Source organism: Pleurodeles waltl, chromosome 6, assembly GCF_031143425.1.
Source record: "Pleurodeles waltl isolate 20211129_DDA chromosome 6, aPleWal1.hap1.20221129, whole genome shotgun sequence".
Classification (NCBI taxonomy): Eukaryota; Metazoa; Chordata; class Amphibia; order Caudata; family Salamandridae; genus Pleurodeles; species Pleurodeles waltl.
This window is the reverse complement of record NC_090445.1, coordinates 1,684,904,754-1,684,927,489: the sequence shown is the minus strand read 5'-3', so window position 1 is coordinate 1,684,927,489 and position 22,736 is coordinate 1,684,904,754. Positions and strand designations below refer to the sequence as shown.

At 45.2% G+C, this 22,736-nt stretch overlaps 1 protein-coding gene across 1 annotated transcript in view; it reads right to left on the bottom strand.

The window, feature by feature from the left end:
- Positions 1-22,736, bottom strand: part of OLFML2A (olfactomedin like 2A) — a 196,268-nt gene that overhangs the window by 8,285 nt on the left and 165,247 nt on the right. The window contains exon 7 of the mRNA XM_069241730.1: positions 19,786-19,971. Coding sequence (XP_069097831.1) covers positions 19,786-19,971 — 186 coding nt within the window. The remainder of the gene's footprint in view (positions 1-19,785; positions 19,972-22,736) is intronic.

Genomic DNA, 22,736 nt, shown 5'->3' with positions numbered 1-22,736 from the left:
GATAAACCTGCACTGTACAGTGTGATAAACCTGCACTGTACAGTGTGATAGACCTGCACTGTACATAGGGTGAGAAACATGTACTGTACACAGTGTGAGAAACCTGCACTGTACATAAGGTGGGAAACCTGCACTTTACACAGTGTGAGAAACCTGCACTGTACATAGTGTGATAATCCTGCTCTGTACACAGGGTGAGATACATGCACTGTACACAGTGTGGTAAACCTGCACTGTACACAGTGTGATAAACCTGCACTGTACAGTGTGAGAAACCTGCACTGTACACAGTGTGAGAAACCTGCACTGTACACAGTGTGATAAACCTACACTGTACAGTGTGATAAACCTGCACTGTACATAGTGTGAGAAACCTGCACTGTACAGTGTGATAAACCTGCACTGTACATAGTGTGAGAAACCTGCACTGTACACAGTGTGTTAAACCTGCTCTGTACACAGTGTGATAAACCTGCACTGTACAGTGCAATAGACCTGCACTGTACATAGGGTGAGAAACCTGCACTGTACATAAGGTGGGAAACCTGCACTTTACACAGTGTGAGAAACCTGCACTGTACATAGTGTGATAATCCTGCTCTGTACACAGGGTGAGAAACATGCACTGTACACAGAGTGGTAAACCTGCACTGTACACAGTGTGATAAACCTGCACTGTACAGTGTGAGAAACCTGCACTGTACACAGTGTGATAAACCTGCACTGTACACAGTGTGATAAACCTGCACTGTACACAGTGTGAGAAACCTGCACTGTACATAGTGTGGTAAACCTGCACTGTACACAGTGTGAGAAACCTGCACTGTACAGTGTGATAAACCTGCACTGTACACAGTGTGAGAAACCTGCACTGTTCATAGGGTGAGAAACCTGCCCTTTACACAGTGTGAGAAACCTGCACTGTACATAGTGTGATAATCCTGCTCTGTACACAGGGTGAGAAACCTGCACTGCACACAGTGTGATAAACCTGCACTGGACACAGTGTGGTAAACCTGCACTGTACACAGTGTGAGAAACCTGCACTCTACAGTGTGATAAACCTGCACTGTACACAATGAGAGAAACCTGCACTGTACACAGTGTGATAAACCTGCACTGTACACAGTGTGAGAATCCTGCACTGTACATAGTGTGGTAAACCTGCACTGTACACAGTGTGATAAACCTGCACTGTACAGTGTGAGAAACCTGCACTGTACACAGTGTGAGAAACCTGCACTGTACACAGTGTGAGAAACCTGCACTGTACACAGTGTGAGAAACCTGCACTTTACACAGTGTGAGAAACCTGCACTGTACATAGTGTGATAAACCTGCACTGTACAGTGTGAGAAACCTGCACTGTACACAGTGTGATAAACCTGCACTGTACACAGTGTGATAAACCTGCACTGTACACAGTGTGAGAAACCTGCACTGTACATAGTGTGGTAAACCTGCACTGTACACAGTGTGAGAAACCTGCACTGTACAGTGCAATAGACCTGCACTGTACATAGGGTGAGAAACCTGCACTGTACATAAGGTGGGAAACCTGCACTTTACACAGTGTGAGAAACCTGCACTGTACATAGTGTGATAATCCTGCTCTGTACACAGGGTGAGAAACATGCACTGTACACAGTGTGGTAAACCTGCACTGTACACAGTGTGATAAACCTGCACTGTACAGTGTGAGAAACCTGCACTGTACACAGTGTGATAAACCTGCACTGTACACAGTGTGATAAACCTGCACTGTACACAGTGTGAGAAACCTGCACTGTACATAGTGTGGTAAACCTGCACTGTACACAGTGTGAGAAACCTGCACTGTACAGTGTGATAAACCTGCACTGTACACAGTGTGAGAAACCTGCACTGTTCATAGGGTGAGAAACCTGCCCTTTACACAGTGTGAGAAACCTGCACTGTACATAGTGTGATAATCCTGCTCTGTACACAGGGTGAGAAACCTGCACTGCACACAGTGTGATAAACCTGCACTGGACACAGTGTGGTAAACCTGCACTGTACACAGTGTGAGAAACCTGCACTCTACAGTGTGATAAACCTGCACTGTACACAATGAGAGAAACCTGCACTGTACACAGTGTGATAAACCTGCACTGTACACAGTGTGAGAATCCTGCACTGTACATAGTGTGGTAAACCTGCACTGTACACAGTGTGATAAACCTGCACTGTACAGTGTGAGAAACCTGCACTGTACACAGTGTGAGAAACCTGCACTGTACATAGGGTGAGAAACCTGCACTTTACACAGTGTGAGAAACCTGCACTGTACATAGTGTGATAATCCTGCTCTGTACACAGGGTGAGAAACCTGCACTGTACACAGTGTGATAAACCTGCACTGGACACAGTGTGGTAAACCTGCACTGTACACAGTGTGATAAACCTGCACTGTACACAGTGTGGTAAACCTGCACTGTACACAGTGTGATAAACCTGCACTGTACAGTGTGATAAACCTGCACTGTACACAGTGTGATAAACCTGCACTGTACACAGTGTGATAAACCTGCACTGTACACAGTGTGAGAAACCTGCACTGTACAGTGTGATAAACCTGCACTGTACACAGTGTGAGAAACCTGCACTGTACACAGTGTGATAAACCTGCACTGTACAGTGTGAGAAACCTGCACTGTACACAGTGTGAGAAACCTGCACTGTACACAGTGTGAGAAACCTGCACTGTACACAGTGTGAGAAACCTGCACTTTACACAGTGTGAGAAACCTGCACTGTACATAGTGTGATAAACCTGCACTGTACAGTGTGAGAAACCTGCACTGTACACAGTGTGATAAACCTGCACTGTACACAGTGTGATAAACCTGCACTGTACACAGTGTGAGAAACCTGCACTGTACATAGTGTGGTAAAGCTGCACTGTACACAGTGTGAGAAACCTGCACTGTACAGTGCAATAGACCTGCACTGTACATAGGGTGAGAAACCTGCACTGTACATAAGGTGGGAAACCTGCACTTTACACAGTGTGAGAAACCTGCACTGTACATAGTGTGATAATCCTGCTCTGTACACAGGGTGAGAAACATGCACTGTACACAGTGTGGTAAACCTGCACTGTACACAGTGTGATAAACCTGCACTGTACAGTGTGAGAAACCTGCACTGTACACAGTGTGATAAACCTGCACTGTACACAGTGTGATAAACCTGCACTGTACACAGTGTGAGAAACCTGCACTGTACATAGTGTGGTAAACCTGCACTGTACACAGTGTGAGAAACCTGCACTGTACAGTGTGATAAACCTGCACTGTACACAGTGTGAGAAACCTGCACTGTTCATAGGGTGAGAAACCTGCCCTTTACACAGTGTGAGAAACCTGCACTGTACATAGTGTGATAATCCTGCTCTGTACACAGGGTGAGAAACCTGCACTGCACACAGTGTGATAAACCTGCACTGGACACAGTGTGGTAAACCTGCACTGTACACAGTGTGAGAAACCTGCACTCTACAGTGTGATAAACCTGCACTGTACACAATGAGAGAAACCTGCACTGTACACAGTGTGATAAACCTGCACTGTACACAGTGTGAGAATCCTGCACTGTACATAGTGTGGTAAACCTGCACTGTACACAGTGTGATAAACCTGCACTGTACAGTGTGAGAAACCTGCACTGTACACAGTGTGAGAAACCTGCACTGTACATAGGGTGAGAAACCTGCACTTTACACAGTGTGAGAAACCTGCACTGTACATAGTGTGATAATCCTGCTCTGTACACAGGGTGAGAAACCTGCACTGTACACAGTGTGATAAACCTGCACTGGACACAGTGTGGTAAACCTGCACTGTACACAGTGTGATAAACCTGCACTGTACACAGTGTGGTAAACCTGCACTGTACACAGTGTGATAAACCTGCACTGTACAGTGTGATAAACCTGCACTGTACACAGTGTGATAAACCTGCACTGTACACAGTGTGATAAACCTGCACTGTACACAGTGTGAGAAACCTGCACTGTACAGTGTGATAAACCTGCACTGTACACAGTGTGAGAAACCTGCACTGTACACAGTGTGATAAACCTGCACTGTACACAGTGTGAGAAACCTGCACTGTACACAGGGGGAGAAACCTGCACCGCACACAGTGTGATAAACCTGCACTGTACATAGTGCGGTAAACCTACACTGTGCACAGTGTGATAAACCTGCACTGTACATAGTGTGAGAAACCTGCACTGTACACAGTGTGAGAAACTTGCTGTACGCACAGTGTCATAAACCTGCTCTGTACAGGGTTATAATCCTGCTCTGTTCACAGTGTGAGAAGCCTGCTCTGTACATAGGGTGAGAAACGTGCACTGTACACAGTGTGAGAAGCCTGCTCTGTACACAGTACAACAAACCTGCTCTGAACACAGTGGGAGAAATCTGCTCTGTACACAGGGTGAGAAACTGTGCTCAGTGTGATAAACCTGCTCTGTGCACAGGGTGAGAAACCTGCTCCGTACACAGTGTGATAATCCTGCTCTGTATATAGTGTGACAAACCTGCTCTGTACTTAGTGTGATATTCCTGCTCTCTACACAGTGTGATAATCCTGCTTTGTGCACAGGGTGAGAAACCTGCTCTCTACACAGTGGGATAAATCTGCGCCGTACACAGGGTGAGAAACCTATTTTCTACACAGTGTGGTAAACCTGCTCTGTGCACACTGTGATAAACCTGCTCCGTCCATAGTGTGAGAAACCTGCTCTGTGCACAGGGTGAGAAACCTGCTCTGTACATAGTATGACAAACCTGCTCTCTACACAATGTGAGAAACCTACTCAGTACACAGTGTGCACAACCTGCTCTGAACACAGTGTAAGAAGCCTGCTCTGTACACAGTGTGAGAAACCTGGGCCCATATTTACAGGAAAATTATGCAGGGTGGCGCTACAAGCCAGCTTGTTGTGCCGCACTGTGCCATTAGGAAAGTGCACGGATGCGTCCCATGGTGCAAGGGTGCCTGCGTTGCAGGGATGATTGTTTATGTGCAGGAAGGGACACCTTCCTGCACATAAAAATTCCTTAATGGTGTTTCCTCCATCTATGTGTGCAGCAAAATGCAGCACAGCTAGAAAGAGCAAAAAATGAGGAGAAATAAAGGTATTTGTCCTCGTGCCACTATTATGCCACTCCCGGGGCGGCGTAGGAATCTGACGCATTCCCTGGTTTATGAAACCCTGTAAAGGTGGGAATGCGTCAGATTCTATGGGTGTTGCAAATATGGGAATGCGTCAGATTCCATGGGTGTTGCGTGGGAACACCCACAGCAACATTCATGGAATGCTCCTTTCACGCAGACTTATGCTTGAAAGGGGTCCATATTTGCTAGGCCATGAAAAGCCACACAAGGTGGCTTTATGTGGAATTGTAAATATGTACGAGCACACTGAGCCCCTGGAGCATCAGAAAAGTGACACTCCAGCGGCGTTATTGTGCCGCAAGGGCGTTGTAAATATGCCTCCTGGCCTGTACACAGTGTGAGAAGACTGCTCTGTACACAGTGAGAAACCTGCTCTGTACACAGTGTAAGAAGGCTGCTCTGTACACAGTGTGAGAAGCCTGCTCTGTGCACAGTGTGATAAACCTGCACTGTACAGTGTGATAAACCTGCACTGTACAGTGTGATAGACCTGCACTGTACATAGGGTGAGAAACATGTACTGTACACAGTGTGAGAAACCTGCACTGTACATAAGGTGGGAAACCTGCACTTTACACAGTGTGAGAAACCTGCACTGTACATAGTGTGATAATCCTGCTCTGTACACAGGGTGAGATACATGCACTGTACACAGTGTGGTAAACCTGCACTGTACACAGTGTGATAAACCTGCACTGTACAGTGTGAGAAACCTGCACTGTACACAGTGTGAGAAACCTGCACTGTACACAGTGTGATAAACCTACACTGTACAGTGTGATAAACCTGCACTGTACATAGTGTGAGAAACCTGCACTGTACAGTGTGATAAACCTGCACTGTACATAGTGTGAGAAACCTGCACTGTACACAGTGTGTTAAACCTGCTCTGTACACAGTGTGATAAACCTGCACTGTACAGTGCAATAGACCTGCACTGTACATAGGGTGAGAAACCTGCACTGTACATAAGGTGGGAAACCTGCACTTTACACAGTGTGAGAAACCTGCACTGTACATAGTGTGATAATCCTGCTCTGTACACAGGGTGAGAAACATGCACTGTACACAGTGTGGTAAACCTGCACTGTACACAGTGTGATAAACCTGCACTGTACAGTGTGAGAAACCTGCACTGTACACAGTGTGATAAACCTGCACTGTACACAGTGTGAGAAACCTGCACTGTACATAGTGTGGTAAACCTGCACTGTACACAGTGTGAGAAACCTGCACTGTACAGTGTGATAAACCTGCACTGTACACAGTGTGAGAAACCTGCACTGTTCATAGGGTGAGAAACCTGCCCTTTACACAGTGTGAGAAACCTGCACTGTACATAGTGTGATAATCCTGCTCTGTACACAGGGTGAGAAACCTGCACTGCACACAGTGTGATAAACCTGCACTGGACACAGTGTGGTAAACCTGCACTGTACACAGTGTGAGAAACCTGCACTCTACAGTGTGATAAACCTGCACTGTACACAATGAGAGAAACCTGCACTGTACACAGTGTGATAAACCTGCACTGTACACAGTGTGAGAATCCTGCACTGTACATAGTGTGGTAAACCTGCACTGTACACAGTGTGATAAACCTGCACTGTACAGTGTGAGAAACCTGCACTGTACACAGTGTGAGAAACCTGCACTGTACACAGTGTGAGAAACCTGCACTGTACATAGGGTGAGAAACCTGCACTTTACACAGTGTGAGAAACCTGCACTGTACATAGTGTGATAAACCTGCACTGTACAGTGTGAGAAACCTGCACTGTACACAGTGTGATAAACCTGCACTGTACACAGTGTGATAAACCTGCACTGTACACAGTGTGAGAAACCTGCACTGTACATAGTGTGGTAAACCTGCACTGTACACAGTGTGAGAAACCTGCACTGTACAGTGCAATAGACCTGCACTGTACATAGGGTGAGAAACCTGCACTGTACATAAGGTGGGAAACCTGCACTTTACACAGTGTGAGAAACCTGCACTGTACATAGTGTGATAATCCTGCTCTGTACACAGGGTGAGAAACATGCACTGTACACAGTGTGGTAAACCTGCACTGTACACAGTGTGATAAACCTGCACTGTACAGTGTGAGAAACCTGCACTGTACACAGTGTGATAAACCTGCACTGTACACAGTGTGATAAACCTGCACTGTACACAGTGTGAGAAACCTGCACTGTACATAGTGTGGTAAACCTGCACTGTACACAGTGTGAGAAACCTGCACTGTACAGTGTGATAAACCTGCACTGTACACAGTGTGAGAAACCTGCACTGTTCATAGGGTGAGAAACCTGCCCTTTACACAGTGTGAGAAACCTGCACTGTACATAGTGTTATAATCCTGCTCTGTACACAGGGTGAGAAACCTGCACTGCACACAGTGTGATAAACCTGCACTGGACACAGTGTGGTAAACCTGCACTGTACACAGTGTGAGAAACCTGCACTCTACAGTGTGATAAACCTGCACTGTACACAATGAGAGAAACCTGCACTGTACACAGTGTGATAAACCTGCACTGTACACAGTGTGAGAATCCTGCACTGTACATAGTGTGGTAAACCTGCACTGTACACAGTGTGATAAACCTGCACTGTACAGTGTGAGAAACCTGCACTGTACACAGTGTGAGAAACCTGCACTGTACACAGTGTGAGAAACCTGCACTGTACATAGGGTGAGAAACCTGCACTTTACACAGTGTGAGAAACCTGCACTGTACATAGTGTGATAATCCTGCTCTGTACACAGGGTGAGAAACCTGCACTGTACACAGTGTGATAAACCTGCACTGGACACAGTGTGGTAAACCTGCACTGTACACAGTGTGATAAACCTGCACTGTACACAGTGTGGTAAACCTGCACTGTACACAGTGTGATAAACCTGCACTGTACAGTGTGATAAACCTGCACTGTACACAGTGTGATAAACCTGCACTGTACATAGTGTGATAAACCTGCACTGTACACAGTGTGAGAAACCTGCACTGTACAGTGTGATAAACCTGCACTGTACACAGTGTGAGAAACCTGCACTGTACACAGTGTGATAAACCTGCACTGTACACAGTGTGAGAAACCTGCACTGTACATAGTGTGATAAACCTGCACTGTACAGTGTGAGAAACCTGCACTGTACACAGTGTGAGAAACCTGCACTGTACACAGTGTGATAAACCTGCACTGTACACAGTGTGAGAAACCTGCACTGTACACAGGGGGAGAAACCTGCACCGCACACAGTGTGATAAACCTGCACTGTACATAGTGCGGTAAACCTACACTGTGCACAGTGTGATAAACCTGCACTGTACATAGTGTGAGAAACCTGCACTGTACACAGTGTGAGAAACTTGCTGTACGCACAGTGTCATAAACCTGCTCTGTACAGGGTTATAATCCTGCTCTGTTCACAGTGTGAGAAGCCTGCTCTGTACATAGGGTGAGAAACGTGCACTGTACACAGTGTGAGAAGCCTGCTCTGTACACAGTACAACAAACCTGCTCTGAACACAGTGGGAGAAATCTGCTCTGTACACAGGGTGAGAAACTGTGCTCAGTGTGATAAACCTGCTCTGTGCACAGGGTGAGAAACCTGCTCCGTACACAGTGTGATAATCCTGCTCTGTATATAGTGTGACAAACCTGCTCTGTACTTAGTGTGATATTCCTGCTCTCTACACAGTGTGATAATCCTGCTTTGTGCACAGGGTGAGAAACCTGCTCTCTACACAGTGGGATAAATCTGCGCCGTACACAGGGTGAGAAACCTATTTTCTACACAGTGTGGTAAACCTGCTCTGTGCACACTGTGATAAACCTGCTCCGTCCATAGTGTGAGAAACCTGCTCTGTGCACAGGGTGAGAAACCTGCTCTGTACATAGTATGACAAACCTGCTCTCTACACAATGTGAGAAACCTACTCAGTACACAGTGTGCACAACCTGCTCTGAACACAGTGTAAGAAGCCTGCTCTGTACACAGTGTGAGAAACCTGGGCCCATATTTACAGGAAAATTATGCAGGGTGGCGCTACAAGCCAGCTTGTTGTGCCGCACTGTGCCATTAGGAAAGTGCACGGATGCGTCCCATGGTGCAAGGGTGCCTGCGTTGCAGGGATGATTGTTTATGTGCAGGAAGGGACACCTTCCTGCACATAAAAATTCCTTAATGGTGTTTCCTCCATCTATGTGTGCAGCAAAATGCAGCACAGCTAGAAAGAGCAAAAAATGAGGAGAAATAAAGGTATTTGTCCTCGTGCCACTATTATGCCACTCCCGGGGCGGCGTAGGAATCTGACGCATTCCCTGGTTTATGAAACCCTGTAAAGGTGGGAATGCGTCAGATTCTATGGGTGTTGCAAATATGGGAATGCGTCAGATTCCATGGGTGTTGCGTGGGAACACCCACAGCAACATTCATGGAATGCTCCTTTCACGCAGACTTATGCTTGAAAGGGGTCCATATTTGCTAGGCCATGAAAAGCCACACAAGGTGGCTTTATGTGGAATTGTAAATATGTACGAGCACACTGAGCCCCTGGAGCATCAGAAAAGTGACACTCCAGCGGCGTTATTGTGCCGCAAGGGCGTTGTAAATATGCCTCCTGGCCTGTACACAGTGTGAGAAGACTGCTCTGTACACAGTGAGAAACCTGCTCTGTACACAGTGTAAGAAGGCTGCTCTGTACACAGTGTGAGAAGCCTGCTCTGTGCACAGTGTGAGAAGGCTGCTCTGTACACAGTGAGAAACCTGCTCTGTACACAGTGTAAGAAGGCTGCTCTGTACACAGTGTGAGAAACCTGCTCTGTACACAGTGTGAGAAGCCTGCTCTGTACACAGTGTGAGAAGCCTGCTCTGTACACAGTGAGAAGAATGCTCTGTACACAGTGAGAAACCTGCTCTGTACACAGTGTAAGAAGGCTGCTTTGTACACAGTGTGAGAAACCTGCTCTGTACACAGTGTGAGAAGCCTGCTCTGTACACAGTGTGAGAAGCTTGCTCTGTACACAGTGTGAGAAGCCTGCTCTGTACACAGTGTGCAAAACCTGCTTTGTACACAGTGTAAGAAACCTACTGTGTATGCAGTGTGAGAAACATGCACTGTACACACTGTGATAAACCTTCTCTGTACACAGTGTGAGAAACCTGCTCTGTGCCCATTGCGAAAACCCTGCTCTGTACATAGTGTGACAAACCTGCTCTCTACACAATGTGAGAAACCTGCTCTGTACAGTGAGAAACCTGCTCTGTACATAGCTTGAAAGGCCTGCTCTCTACACAGGGTGAGAAGCCTGCTCTGTACGGTGGGAGAAGCCTGTTCTGTACGGTGGGAGAAGCCTGCTCTGTACACAACGTGGAGACCCAGAGGGACGTATCAGTTCTGTGCTAAATAGACCTTGGGAAACCTGCCTGAGAAACCTGCCCTGTACACAGGGTGACAAACCTGCTCTGAGCACAGGATGACTAACCTGCTCCATACAAAGCGTGAGAAATCTGCTATATGCACAGGGTGAGAAACCTGCTCCGAAACGTGCTCCTTGCACTGGATGGGATACTTGTTCTGTACACAGGATACTTGTTCTGTACACTGGATACTTGTTCTGTACACCTGATGAGACACCTGATTTGTGCATAGGGTAGAAAGCGGCTCCATATACAATGTGAGAAACCAAGGCACCTGCTCTGTACACAAGGTAGAAACTTGTGCCTTACACAAGATATGACACCAACTCTGTACAAAGAGTATGAAACCTGCTTCGTACACAGGGAGAGAAACCTGGTCTGCACTTGAAGAGACACCTGCTCTGTCCACAAGGCGAACTAGGGGTAGGCGATGAATACCGCTCTGCCGGCGAGTTCACAGGGTTTTGCCTACCTCATTCTTTGTACAGAGTGCGGAGTTCTGAAAAGCAGAGTTCCGGAGCAGAGTTTTTCTTCTCATGGTGCTCGCCAATGTTAGGTTGGCGACTGAGAAAAATCACACGCTAGACCACCTCCCGGTGACATTTCTCAACACATGCGATCGCTGCAGGTCGCTACCGCTCGCACTGAGAAACCTGCTGCTTGTGTTGAGGAAGCTACTGCTTGAGTAGAAGATGAACTCGAGCGGCAGAAAGAAGCAGCACCCTCCTGCCCTGCATGTTGTGCCATTTGTGCTGATTTTACAGCACAGGACAAACTCCCAGCTCTAAAAATCAGCCCAAGCAGCGTGACGTACCGCCGTCCGCCGTTCAGGGAACTCACGTAGCGTGGCAGGGTTTTTTGGCAGTTTGCAGAGCTACGCATACCAGAACTCCGCAAACTCCACCCAGGCCTAGTGAGAATACTGTTTCATGTACAGGGTATACTTGGGGTGAGAAATCTGCTTCATAAACAGGGTGAGAATTCTGTTTCGTACATGGGATCATTCACCAGCTCTGTGAGAAACCTGTTCTGAACCCAGAGCGATAAATGCGAGATTGGGACACTTTATAGACAGGGTGAGTGAGAACTCTGTTCTAGGCCCTGAAAAACATGCATGCATTGTACTATAAATATCTTGAGAAACCTTACATACAGAGGGTGGAACAGCAGTGGTTTCTTCTCAAGGGCGGGGGAGCATCACTCACCGCGAGCCGCAGGGGCAGAAATATAATGGCAATTAAAATATTTCATTGGCATTTTATTTTTACCTGCGCAGTGCTCACTGCAGCAGCGCCAGCCCGAGACATGCTGGGCGTATCCTTTGTTGCCGATTGGCAGCATAGGACTGAAGCAGGTCTGAATGGCTGGTCCAAAGTGCGCATGTCACTTTGGCCGGCTGTTTTGTGCCAGCCAAAGTGACATGCACACTTTGAAGCTCTCCACTCAGCTGCCTTAAGACGGCTGAGTGGAGACCAAGCAAAGGCCTCCAGAGCCAGAAGGAGCATCTGTCCAATCCAGGTGCTTCTCTCATGCTGGTTAACCGCATGAGAGAAGTGTCTCGATTGGTTAGGGGAGCTCTTCCTCGGTCGAACAGTAGAGACATTAGAAGAAGACCAAGGAGAACGTACAGCCTGTGGGTAAGTGCAGTTTTTAAAACTTTATTTCAAATGTGTCATGCATGTAAGTGTGTAATGCATGTAGGTGTAGTGGTTGTATTTATTTTGTAGTTATTGCTATGTTTTTATTTGAGCATTTGGAAGGGGGTATTTTATTTTGGGCTGGTTTTTTTTGGGAAGTGGTGGGGTCCCACTACTTTCAAAGGGTACAAGCTGCCCCTGGAGTGGAATCCGGCTCGATACACAGGTTGGAAACCTGCTCTGCACACTGGGTAGAAACCTGCTTTGGTCATAGTATGAAAAGCATGCTCTGTACACAGGATGGGATACCAGCTCTGTACACAGGGTGAGACACCTAGGCCCATATTTATACTTTTTTAGCGCTACATTTGCGCCGCTTTTTAACACAAAAGCGACGCAAACTTACAAAATACAATTGCATTTTGTACGTTTGTGCCACTTTTGCATAAATTATGTAAACGCGGCGCTAAAAAGTATAAATATGGGCCCTAATCTGTACACAGGGTGAGAGGCCTGTTGTCTACACAGACAGAGACACCTACTCTGTACACAGGGTAGAAACCTGTTCTGTACACAGGGTGACACACCTATTCGGTACACAGGGTGAGAAACCTGCTCTGTACACAGGATTAGACACCTACTATGTACAGAAGGTGAGACGTGTGTTGTGTACATAGGATGAGACAACTACTCTGTACACAGGCTAGAAACCTGCTCTGTACAAAGGGCGAGAAACCTGTTCTGAACACAGGATGTGACACCTACTTGGTACAGAGGGTACAAAACACACGATGAGGCACCTGCTCAGTATACAGGCAGGGGCAGCACCTCCATTATGACAGAGGTGCGTCGCCCCCCTGCCAGCAGTGGCAGCTGGAAACCTTTTACCAAAAAAAGATAATAAACTAGGCTGTGACGAGCACTGAGGAGGAGTGCTCAGAGCGCATGTATGTTTGGCCGGCCGTCTCAGTCAACAAACTTGCCGGGCTGGAGAGAGCCTGGCTGGGCTGCTTTGAGCAGCGTCAAGATTGGCCGCAGGGCAGGCCGGGAGCCTGTGCCTGGAGCCTGCAGAGGAGCAAATGGAGCGGTGAGGCGGCGATGGAGGTGTTTTAAAAAAAAAAAATTATAATAATTTGTATCCTTCCCCCCCGACGTGCCGCCCCGCCCTGCCCCTTCTGCTTGCCGCATGCCGCGACTGTATGCAGGGTAGAAATGTTCTGCATACACAGGATGATAAACCAACTCCGTAATTATGAGACACCTGCTCTATACACAGGATAAGAAGCCAGCTCCACACATATGATGAGACACCTGCTCTTTGCACAGGGTAGAAACCTGCTCTGGATTGACGACAAGACATCTAATTTGGCCTGCACCGGGCCTTTAGAAAATTCAGTGGGGGGGCGGCTGATATAAAGTTTGGGTAGTCCTCACCCCATGGGCTGCAGGAAGTGTGAGTGAGTACATTTTAGGGTTTTGTTTGTATGGTGCCAATTAACCTGTAAGAACAGGGTGACAGATTGTCCTTGAAATTTGCTAGAAGTCCTTGGCAGCTCTCCGCAAACAGATTCCCAAATATATAGGAAGGAAGGCGAAGCCCCCCTGCCATACAGCACCTTGCCCGTATTTCTAGAGCTAAGCACAGCAGATTTTCTGTTTTCAGGACCTCAGCGGGGCAGCTCGTTCTCTACCAGGTACCGCCCTAACCTCTGAAAGAGGATTTTTCCCTTCACTCGAGACCTCCTCATTTGCGGCAAAAAATAGATTTTTATTTTGCTTTTTAGGTGGAGCACACAAGCGCTCTGATGTGTTGTTATCCATCTGTGGGCTCTTAACCACATCCAACCCACTCCCATCACTATCACTCGTTCATGCCCTTGCCTTTCAAATATCCTTTGTTATCATTGGTAAATACTTTACGTTTGTCCCTCCGTGGGGCAGTTATGTTAGCGCTTTGGCCATCGACCCGGTTACATGGACAATTGAACGTTTGACGATTCGTTTGACTGTGAGCGAACTTCTTTTTCCTTTTGTGTCTCTCTGTTGTGCTCACGCTCATGGCAGCCATGATGCTTTGAATGCGGCTCGCTTTTGTCAACTGTTTTACTTTTCATTTTCAATTTATGTGGCAAGAAAAGTCCAGTTAGGAATTTGCAACGCTAATAGCTCTAACTCGAGCAAACGAGAGACCCATGGCTTGTTCTTCTGTAGTTTTATCACAACTGTTTTTTTAACATCTACCCTGTATATTTTTCATTTTATTAGAGTATTGAGGATAGGATGTGGCAATAGCCTGAGCTGCCAACTTTGGAGTTAGGGAACCAGGTTTGAGTCTCAGCATCGGCTCAGAATCCTGTGATCCTTGGCAAGTCACTTAATCCACTGTGCCGACCAAAAATGAATGTGTCCTTGTGTAATGCAACTGGTGCTCATGTAAAGCACTCCAGTACCTTAGGGTCTGGTCCGCGCTATATAAAACTGCAAAAAAGTGGAATCCATTGTCGCATAAGCTTTTTGTAAAAGATTATAGAGTATTTCTCAATAATAAATACTATTTTCACTTTTATTAAATTCCCTTTGGAACACCGGCCCCTTTTCATTTGTCTCTACTTTCATTTTGACCATCAGCATGAACTCAGCAGTAAAGCTCATAAATAGGACGTGATATATATATCCTATACGTACAACAGAGGGAACTATGTCAACTAAAGTCTGCAAAGCCATAAATATCTGACTTCATTGCCTGAGAATGGGTCTCATAATGTTCGATGATTTACAGCTGAAGAAGCTTTTAAGTTAAAGTTAATCCCTTGGTTGCTGGCAGACTTTGTACTGCTATCAGTACACCCAGTCCATCTGCACAAACAGCACAGAACTATAGAGACCAATAATTATCACTCCGTGGGTATTTCAAGTATAAGGTGTGATATATTTTCTCAAGCATGTGATAATCATGGATTCTGGCCTCCACCGGGCCTGAGTTGGTAGCCTTTAAGGCTGGTCTTGTGTGGCCCTGTGTAGGTCACGCCTGCCGACAGTGCAGGCGTTGTCCGCTGGGAGGGATATTGTGAACTATAAAGGGCGTGGAGCTCGTTTATTGCATGCCTTTCGTTGGCACATTATCACTCTTGTTAGCTGGCTCCTAATTGGCTGCAGCATGTCATACGTCACCTCCTTTTCTTTGTGCGGAGCATCAACCAGGCACAGATTGTTTCATTTGCATGAGTGTCTGTCCACTGCTCGCGTTGAGATTCAGGTACTATTTCTTTCACTGCTACACTTTTTCTATACAACTTTTAAAAATATTTGTATATTGCTTATCACCGTTCACATATGCATTTTAGACGACTTCTTCTGTCTTGTTTTAGGTATTGTGTTAGCTAAGACAGTTAAAAAAATATATATACATAGTTTAATTACAGGAGCATTCAATCAGCCCTTTTTATCAAGTGGCCTGCTGTAGTGTCATTCACAGTTTGGTTCCTCCCACAGTATTCAGCAAGGGGCATAGGCTTAGCCCTCTTCAGCCACTGGCTTATCTGGCTGTGAGTGACAGCATTCTACTGTTGCACAATGTGCACATCCTCCCAAGTAGTAGTTCCCTTTAGTGCCAGGGACTGTTAGTTTAATATGTGCTTTTACATGAAAAATATATATATTTTGGCATTTTGACTCTTGTTTTCATGTAATGCATGCCTTTCTACAAAAAACATTAGCAAACAAAATATGCATTGTCAAAGTCATATTGTCAGCAGCCAACGCCAGACCTAATGGCTTTGCCAGTGCTTGCGTAGGTGGAAACTCATCCTGGTCAACTGATTTGGACCTACGGTAATCTGTTTATTAGTTTTTTGTGACTCCTGCTCATGCTGCTTTACAATAACCCAAGAACCCCATCTCCAAGACTGTCCTTTTTTAGGGTCGAGCCTGCGTTGCATGCGCTCGCGCATGCGTATCGCAGCGAGACGCTTTAGTTACTAGAAATGGGCTCGGAGCCCTGTCGACGTCACGTCAGTGTGTTTCATTGGTTCGTGGGCTTGCCTAGTAAAATCTGCTTGCTTTCATTAGTGGAAGGCATGCACACGTCATGCCTTTTCCGGTGGTTAGCCCTTCTCGAACGCAGCGACCAAGTACAGAAAACATGCGAGGCTCGTTGTTTTCTGTCGGATCGTGGACTACTTTTTCTCAATTTTCCTAGCGCGATTTCGCTTGGCAGAAGTCGAGCGCTTTACACAGTTAATTTCACTTTTTCGGTTACGTACATAAAAGCACTTTTGCCGATAGATGAAAAGTCGGGTTAGGAGTTTACAACGCGATCAGCTCTAACATGAGCAAACGCGAGACCCGTTGCATTGCAAATGCTTGTTCTAATTGGTGGACGGCTTGTGAGAGTGACAGAAATGAAAATAGAAAGTTGAAAATGGTCTAAACAAAGAGAAGTGGGGCTTAATTGTGAGGCCTGAGTCAAATGTGATGCCTAGGATTTTCATGTTTTGAGGTGGAACTGGGGCAGACCACAAAGTTAAAGGCTTGATGTGTTGAAATTGCATTTCCCCAACCTCACTGCCAAATTCCGTGCTTTGGAGCCATTTAGGAAGAGGCGACAGCAGTAACTCTCCTTTATCCAGGATTTTACGTGGCCTCGACCAGCACACAGGACCTAAACTGTTACAGCATGACTCACAAAGACAAGTTACACTTTTGAGTAAGATTACACTTTGTAGTATGTGTACCACTTTCGGTTTTCATAAACTCTAATTGTAAACATAGTGCAAAAGTGTAAGTTACATGTCTCGACCACCAGAGTATAGGAACTGGCTTCCTCTTGTATGAGTTGTGTTACCCCTCCGGAAACCCCTCTCTGATCCTCGCTAAAACCCTTTTACTCATGTCTAGACTGATCCCTTTTAGCAGCAAGTCTACCCCTTCTCTCATCCACTCCCCTGTGTCCCTCCCACATTTACTATTAAAATCAATACTACTCCACAGTCAGGGTGGAGAACTCCCCACACATAAGTATGGACAAAACTTACATTTTGTAGTACATTTTCTAGTACTGCAAAACATACTAAAAAGTTCATTTTGAGAATCAGGCCCTTACTGATTTTGACCCATTACCCAGGCAGATGTTATCCTGAGGGTCATCCGCACGGATCCGCACTTAGGGTTGCAATGCTTGATAATCTGATCAAAAAGCCCATTTAGATGTTTGAACATAGGGTGCACACAGGACGTTGCTGTCTGCGGGTTCAGCTCATTCAATTAGGTTGCTCTGGAGATCAAGGAACAATTGGGTCCACTCCACAACTACTCCAGACATCCCTCGCCATTGTTTGAATTAGCATTTCATGCACGGGAGTATCATGAAGTCGCTGCGAGATCAAGAAGTATCAGAAGTGCACGGCTGTCCTCATGCAGCACAATGAGAAGGTCTTCACGACCACTGGTCACCACTGCGCAAGTTCTCTGTGCCTCTCTAAATCTTGACATGTAATATTGATGAGGTTGTGGCACCCTATACAGTATATTTCTGGAGCAATCGTCATAATTCCACTTCTAGGACTTTACTTGGATATAAGAGTTTCAAAGTTTGTTTACAATTTGCTATGACTTCCGGGTCTGCATTGGGATTTTTACAAAAAAAGAGGTAATTGTAGGATGCTTCATGGGTCTTAGTACTATTCCTTTGATGATGGAGGTACTCTGAGTGTGGAGGGTGGGTGCAATTCATATATCATCAAAGTGACTGGAAGTGGAGCTACTAACCCTTCCATATATGTACTGATAAAATAGCCAATATTCTGGGCACAATATTATGCAGGTCACTGGAAAAAGCCTTGCTAGTTTGGTAGAACATCTCTACAGGGAGTGCAGAATTATTAGGCAAATTAGTATTTTGACCACATCATCCTCTTTATGCATGTTGTCTTACTCCAAGCTGTATAGGCTCGAAAGCCTACTACCAATGAAGCATATTAGGTGATGTGCATCTCTGTAATGAGAAGGGGTGTGGTCTAATGACATCAACACCCTATATCAGGTGTGCATAATTATTAGGCAACTTCCTTTCCTTTGGCAAAATGGGTCAAAAGAAGGACTTGACAGGCTCAGAAAAGTCAAAAATAGTGAGATATCTTGCAGAGGGATGCAGCACTCTTAAAATTGCAAAGCTTCTGAAGCGTGATCATCGAACAATCAAGCGTTTCATTCAAAATAGTCAACAGGGTCGCAAGAAGCGTGTGGAAAAACCAAGGCGCAAAATAACTGCCCATGAACTGAGAAAAGTCAAGCGTGCAGCTGCCACGATGCCACTTGCCACCAGTTTGGCCATATTTCACAGCTGCAACATCACTGGAGTGCCCAAAAGCACAAGGTGTGCAATACTCAGAGACATGGCCAAGGTAAGAAAGGCTGAAAGACGACCACCACTGAACAAGACACACAAGCTGAAACGTCAAGACTGGGCCAAGAAATATCTCAAGACTGATTTTTCTAAGGTTTTATGGACTGATGAAATGAGAGTGAGTCTTGATGGGCCAGATGGATGGGCCCATGGCTGGATTGGTAAAGGGCAGAGAGCTCCAGTCCGACTCAGACGCCAGCAAGGTGGAGGTGGAGTACTGGTTTGGGCTGGTATCATCAAAGATGAGCTTGTGGGGCCTTTTCGGGTTGAGGATGGAGTCAAGCTCAACTCCCAGTCCTACTGCCAGTTCCTGGAAGACACCTTCTTCAAGCAGTGGTACAGGAAGAAGTCTGCATCCTTCAAGAAAAACATGATTTTCATGCAGGACAATGCTCCATCACACGCGTCCAAGTACTCCACAGCGTGGCTGGCAAGAAAGGGTATAAAAGAAGGAAATCTAATGACATGGCCTCCTTGTTCACCTGATCTGAACCCCATTGAGAACCTGTGGTCCATCATCAAATGTGAGATTTACAAGGAGGGAAAACAGAACACCTCTCTGAACAGTGTCTGGGAGGCTGTGGTTGCTGCTGCACGCAATGTTGATGGTGAACAGATCAAAACACTGACAGAATCCATGGATGGCAGGCTTTTGAGTGTCCTTGCAAAGAAAGGTGGCTATATTGGTCACTGATTTGTTTTTGTTTTGTTTTTGAATGTCAGAAATGTATATTTGTGAATGTTGAGATGTTATATTGGTTTCACTGGTAATAATAAATAATTGAAATGGGTATATATTTGTTTTTTGTTAAGTTGCCTAATAATTATGCACAGTAATAGTCACCTGCACACACAGATATCCCCCTAACATAGCTAAAACTAAAAACAAACTAAAAACTACTTCCAAAAATATTCAGCTTTGATATTAATGAGTTTTTTGGGTTCATTGAGAACATGGTTGTTGTTCAATAATAAAATTAATCCTCAAAAATACAACTTGCCTAATAATTCTGCACTCCCTGTATATCCTTTTATGAATCAATTAGACAATAAATACATCTGTCTTAACACTTCAGGTCACCATTCAATGAAATCTTACCTTGCCTGAAGTTATCCAGGTTTCTGAACTCCACAAGGTTGTTTCCATAGTAATAATTGGTCACATAGATTCGATCGTCCTTGGCCACTGGATCCTTCATCCAGGCTCCCTCGTTACGACCATAGCTATGATGCCTCTCAGGATGGGCCACAGAGGCGATGGTTCCTTCACAGTCAACCTCTCTAACTGCAGAAACACAAAAACAAAAGTACAATTCATTTATGGGAACACTCTCCTCAGTCATCAGATTGCTTTCCTTCCAAGGAAGAGGGAACAATTAGCAGTTTACAATTTAAATCATCCACACTTTTTCTGGAACTTCAACTAACATTGACGGAGTAAAAGTCATAAAGTTCCATGCATATACTTTTGGTAAGACATCAGGTCTGGTCACCCAATACTCTTCACCTTTTTTTATGCTACCTTTGCTGGCTTTAGAACTCCTGGCACTTTACCCATGCTTAGTAGGAGTAAAGTGCCTACGCTCCCCCTTTAAACATGGTTAAACTTACTTATTCTTAGTGGCACATTTAATGTGCCTGGCCTGTAAGTTCCTAGTATATGGTGTAAAAAGAGCACCCAGCGCCTGGAAGATAAATGCCACTTATGGATTGGAGCACCTATTGTGCCATCCTCTATGGTGGCACTGCAAACATGGCCTTAGGCCTATCCTGTATAGCCTTACTGCTGCAGGTTTAAACCTGCTGTACTATTTGTCAAAATTACCCTTTTTTACAGGTAAAGACCTCACTTTTAAATATTAGGAGCTCACCCCTATGTAGAGCGTATGGCCCACAAGGCAGAGTGCATGGTATATAAAAGTGGGACAGGTAAGAAATTAATATCACCATGCCCCTAAAGTGGGAACTTGGGCTTCCATACTTTTCAGCCGGACCAATTCACATGCTGTATTCAACCAGCGCTCTTTTGCCGTCAGCCTCAAAACATGCCCTGGTCTTTGACTAGCACAAAAATTGCCTATCATTGGTGCATTGTGCTTTTTGGTGCTATTTCTACTTTAAAAAGTTTTTTAAATCTTTTCTTCGGTTCTCCTTATTGTATTTTTGTCATTTTGTGTCATTTTGTTTATTAGATTGTAGTTTATTATTCCAATTTGGGTTCAGAGTCTTTTTGCATGTTGTTTTGACTTTATTACTATTTTGATACTGCATAAATACTTTACGCATTGCCCTAAGTTAAGCCTGTCTGCTCTGTGCCATAGCTACCAGGGCGTTGAGCTAAGGGTAATTTAGTAACTTGGAGGGCTTACCCTGACAAGAGTTGTGATTATTGCTCGAGGTGGGCAGTCACCCATCCCAAATAATAATCCAATTTCTTACAGAAGTCATTCCACTTTCTTTGAATTCGTAATATATTCATGGCTTGGCTAACTGCTCATCATAATCCTCTCAGTTTACTTTTATTCTAAAAACAAAACAAATAGCAGAGCATCTAGTTGGATGTGTAGAGTTCCCAAGATTGGAGCAGTGAGTGGAAGGAGGGACTTATTGAGATATTCAGGGTTGAAAAATGGCGGGCTGCCAGTTCAGGATTACTTGTGATGTTCCATGTCTAGAATTCATAATTGAAATAAAATACAATCTATGGGAGTCTTTCTGGGATATGTTACACCCTTTTTACTTATTTTTTTTCAAGTAGGGCTTAAGTGATGCACTAATCCCTTCCCTTTACTTAGGCCATCACCATCCACGTCATTATGTACACAGTCACCAGGTCTGCTCATTTGAGTGTTAATCTAATGCATCCTGGAAGCTTTAGTCTGGTTTTGCTCTCTTTGGAGCACTTTGACTACTACACCTGGAAGCAATGATTTGTGGGTGACTAATTCTGGACTTGTGACAGTGTCCGTAATGATAAAGGGTGAGGTGGTCTTCCTACCTTCACTCTTTATCGGCTATCCCTTTGATTGTGGTACCTGTTACACCATCCAAATACAAAAAATGTCCAACTCCATAACGTTAGGCACTGCTTTCTTTGTTGTCTATACTCTGATGATATACTCCTGTCTTACAGAACTCCCAGCTACATCACATCTTTAAAAGCATGAACAGCTTGCACGATAGACAAAACATGAAGGCAGAAAAGTGCAATGATGGAAACTCATATTTGTATCAGACAGCTATAATCACTATTTTCTTAAGGTTCTCTTGGAATGCAGGAATGGTCAGAGGTTAAGCCCCTCCACTAGACAAATTTAGATTAATGCTGATAGGGGTTAAATTGCTCTGGCTGAAACAAATACTAGTCTTTTAAAGTTTTATTATTATTCAAATATTATTATTAATAAGTATATTTTAAGTATTAATTGCAACACAATGAGGACTACCAATCCAAACACCTTCCTAAGGTATTGGAATACCTGCAACAATCACCAGTCACAGGTAACGTGCCCAACCACAATGGCCTACAAACCATTATGCATTGGACAATTTCAAGGACAAAATGGTCTGACCATGGAAGAGCTTTCTAAGGCAGTTGTAGAATGGAGATGTTCAAGCCTGCATGCCCCAATCTTTCATATCAAGGGCTACAAAGGGGTACACAAGGGTACCAGGATTGACAGGAGGTGTTTATACTATACCCCTCCCTGTGACATATAACATACTAAATAAAACCATGAAAACAGCCTAAACATTCCACTGTTGGAGGCAGGAGGTATGATATTAGTGTTCTACCCTGAGCTTTGCAAGATGTCACCGTCTCACCATGAAATGTGCCCACCAAGAGACCTTCGGGGAAGCAGGATGTAAATATACAAGGTCCAATTCCTCATTATTAAATGGTTCATGGTCTCACTGGGAGGTGAAGGAGACGAGGAGACCATAGCTTCCAACTTAGTGCTCAGAGTCTACAAGCATGGTAAGGGAAGGCAGTATGTGAGCGAGGCATGTCCTACCCTTTGATGTGAAGGGTACTATGCAAGTTGAAGA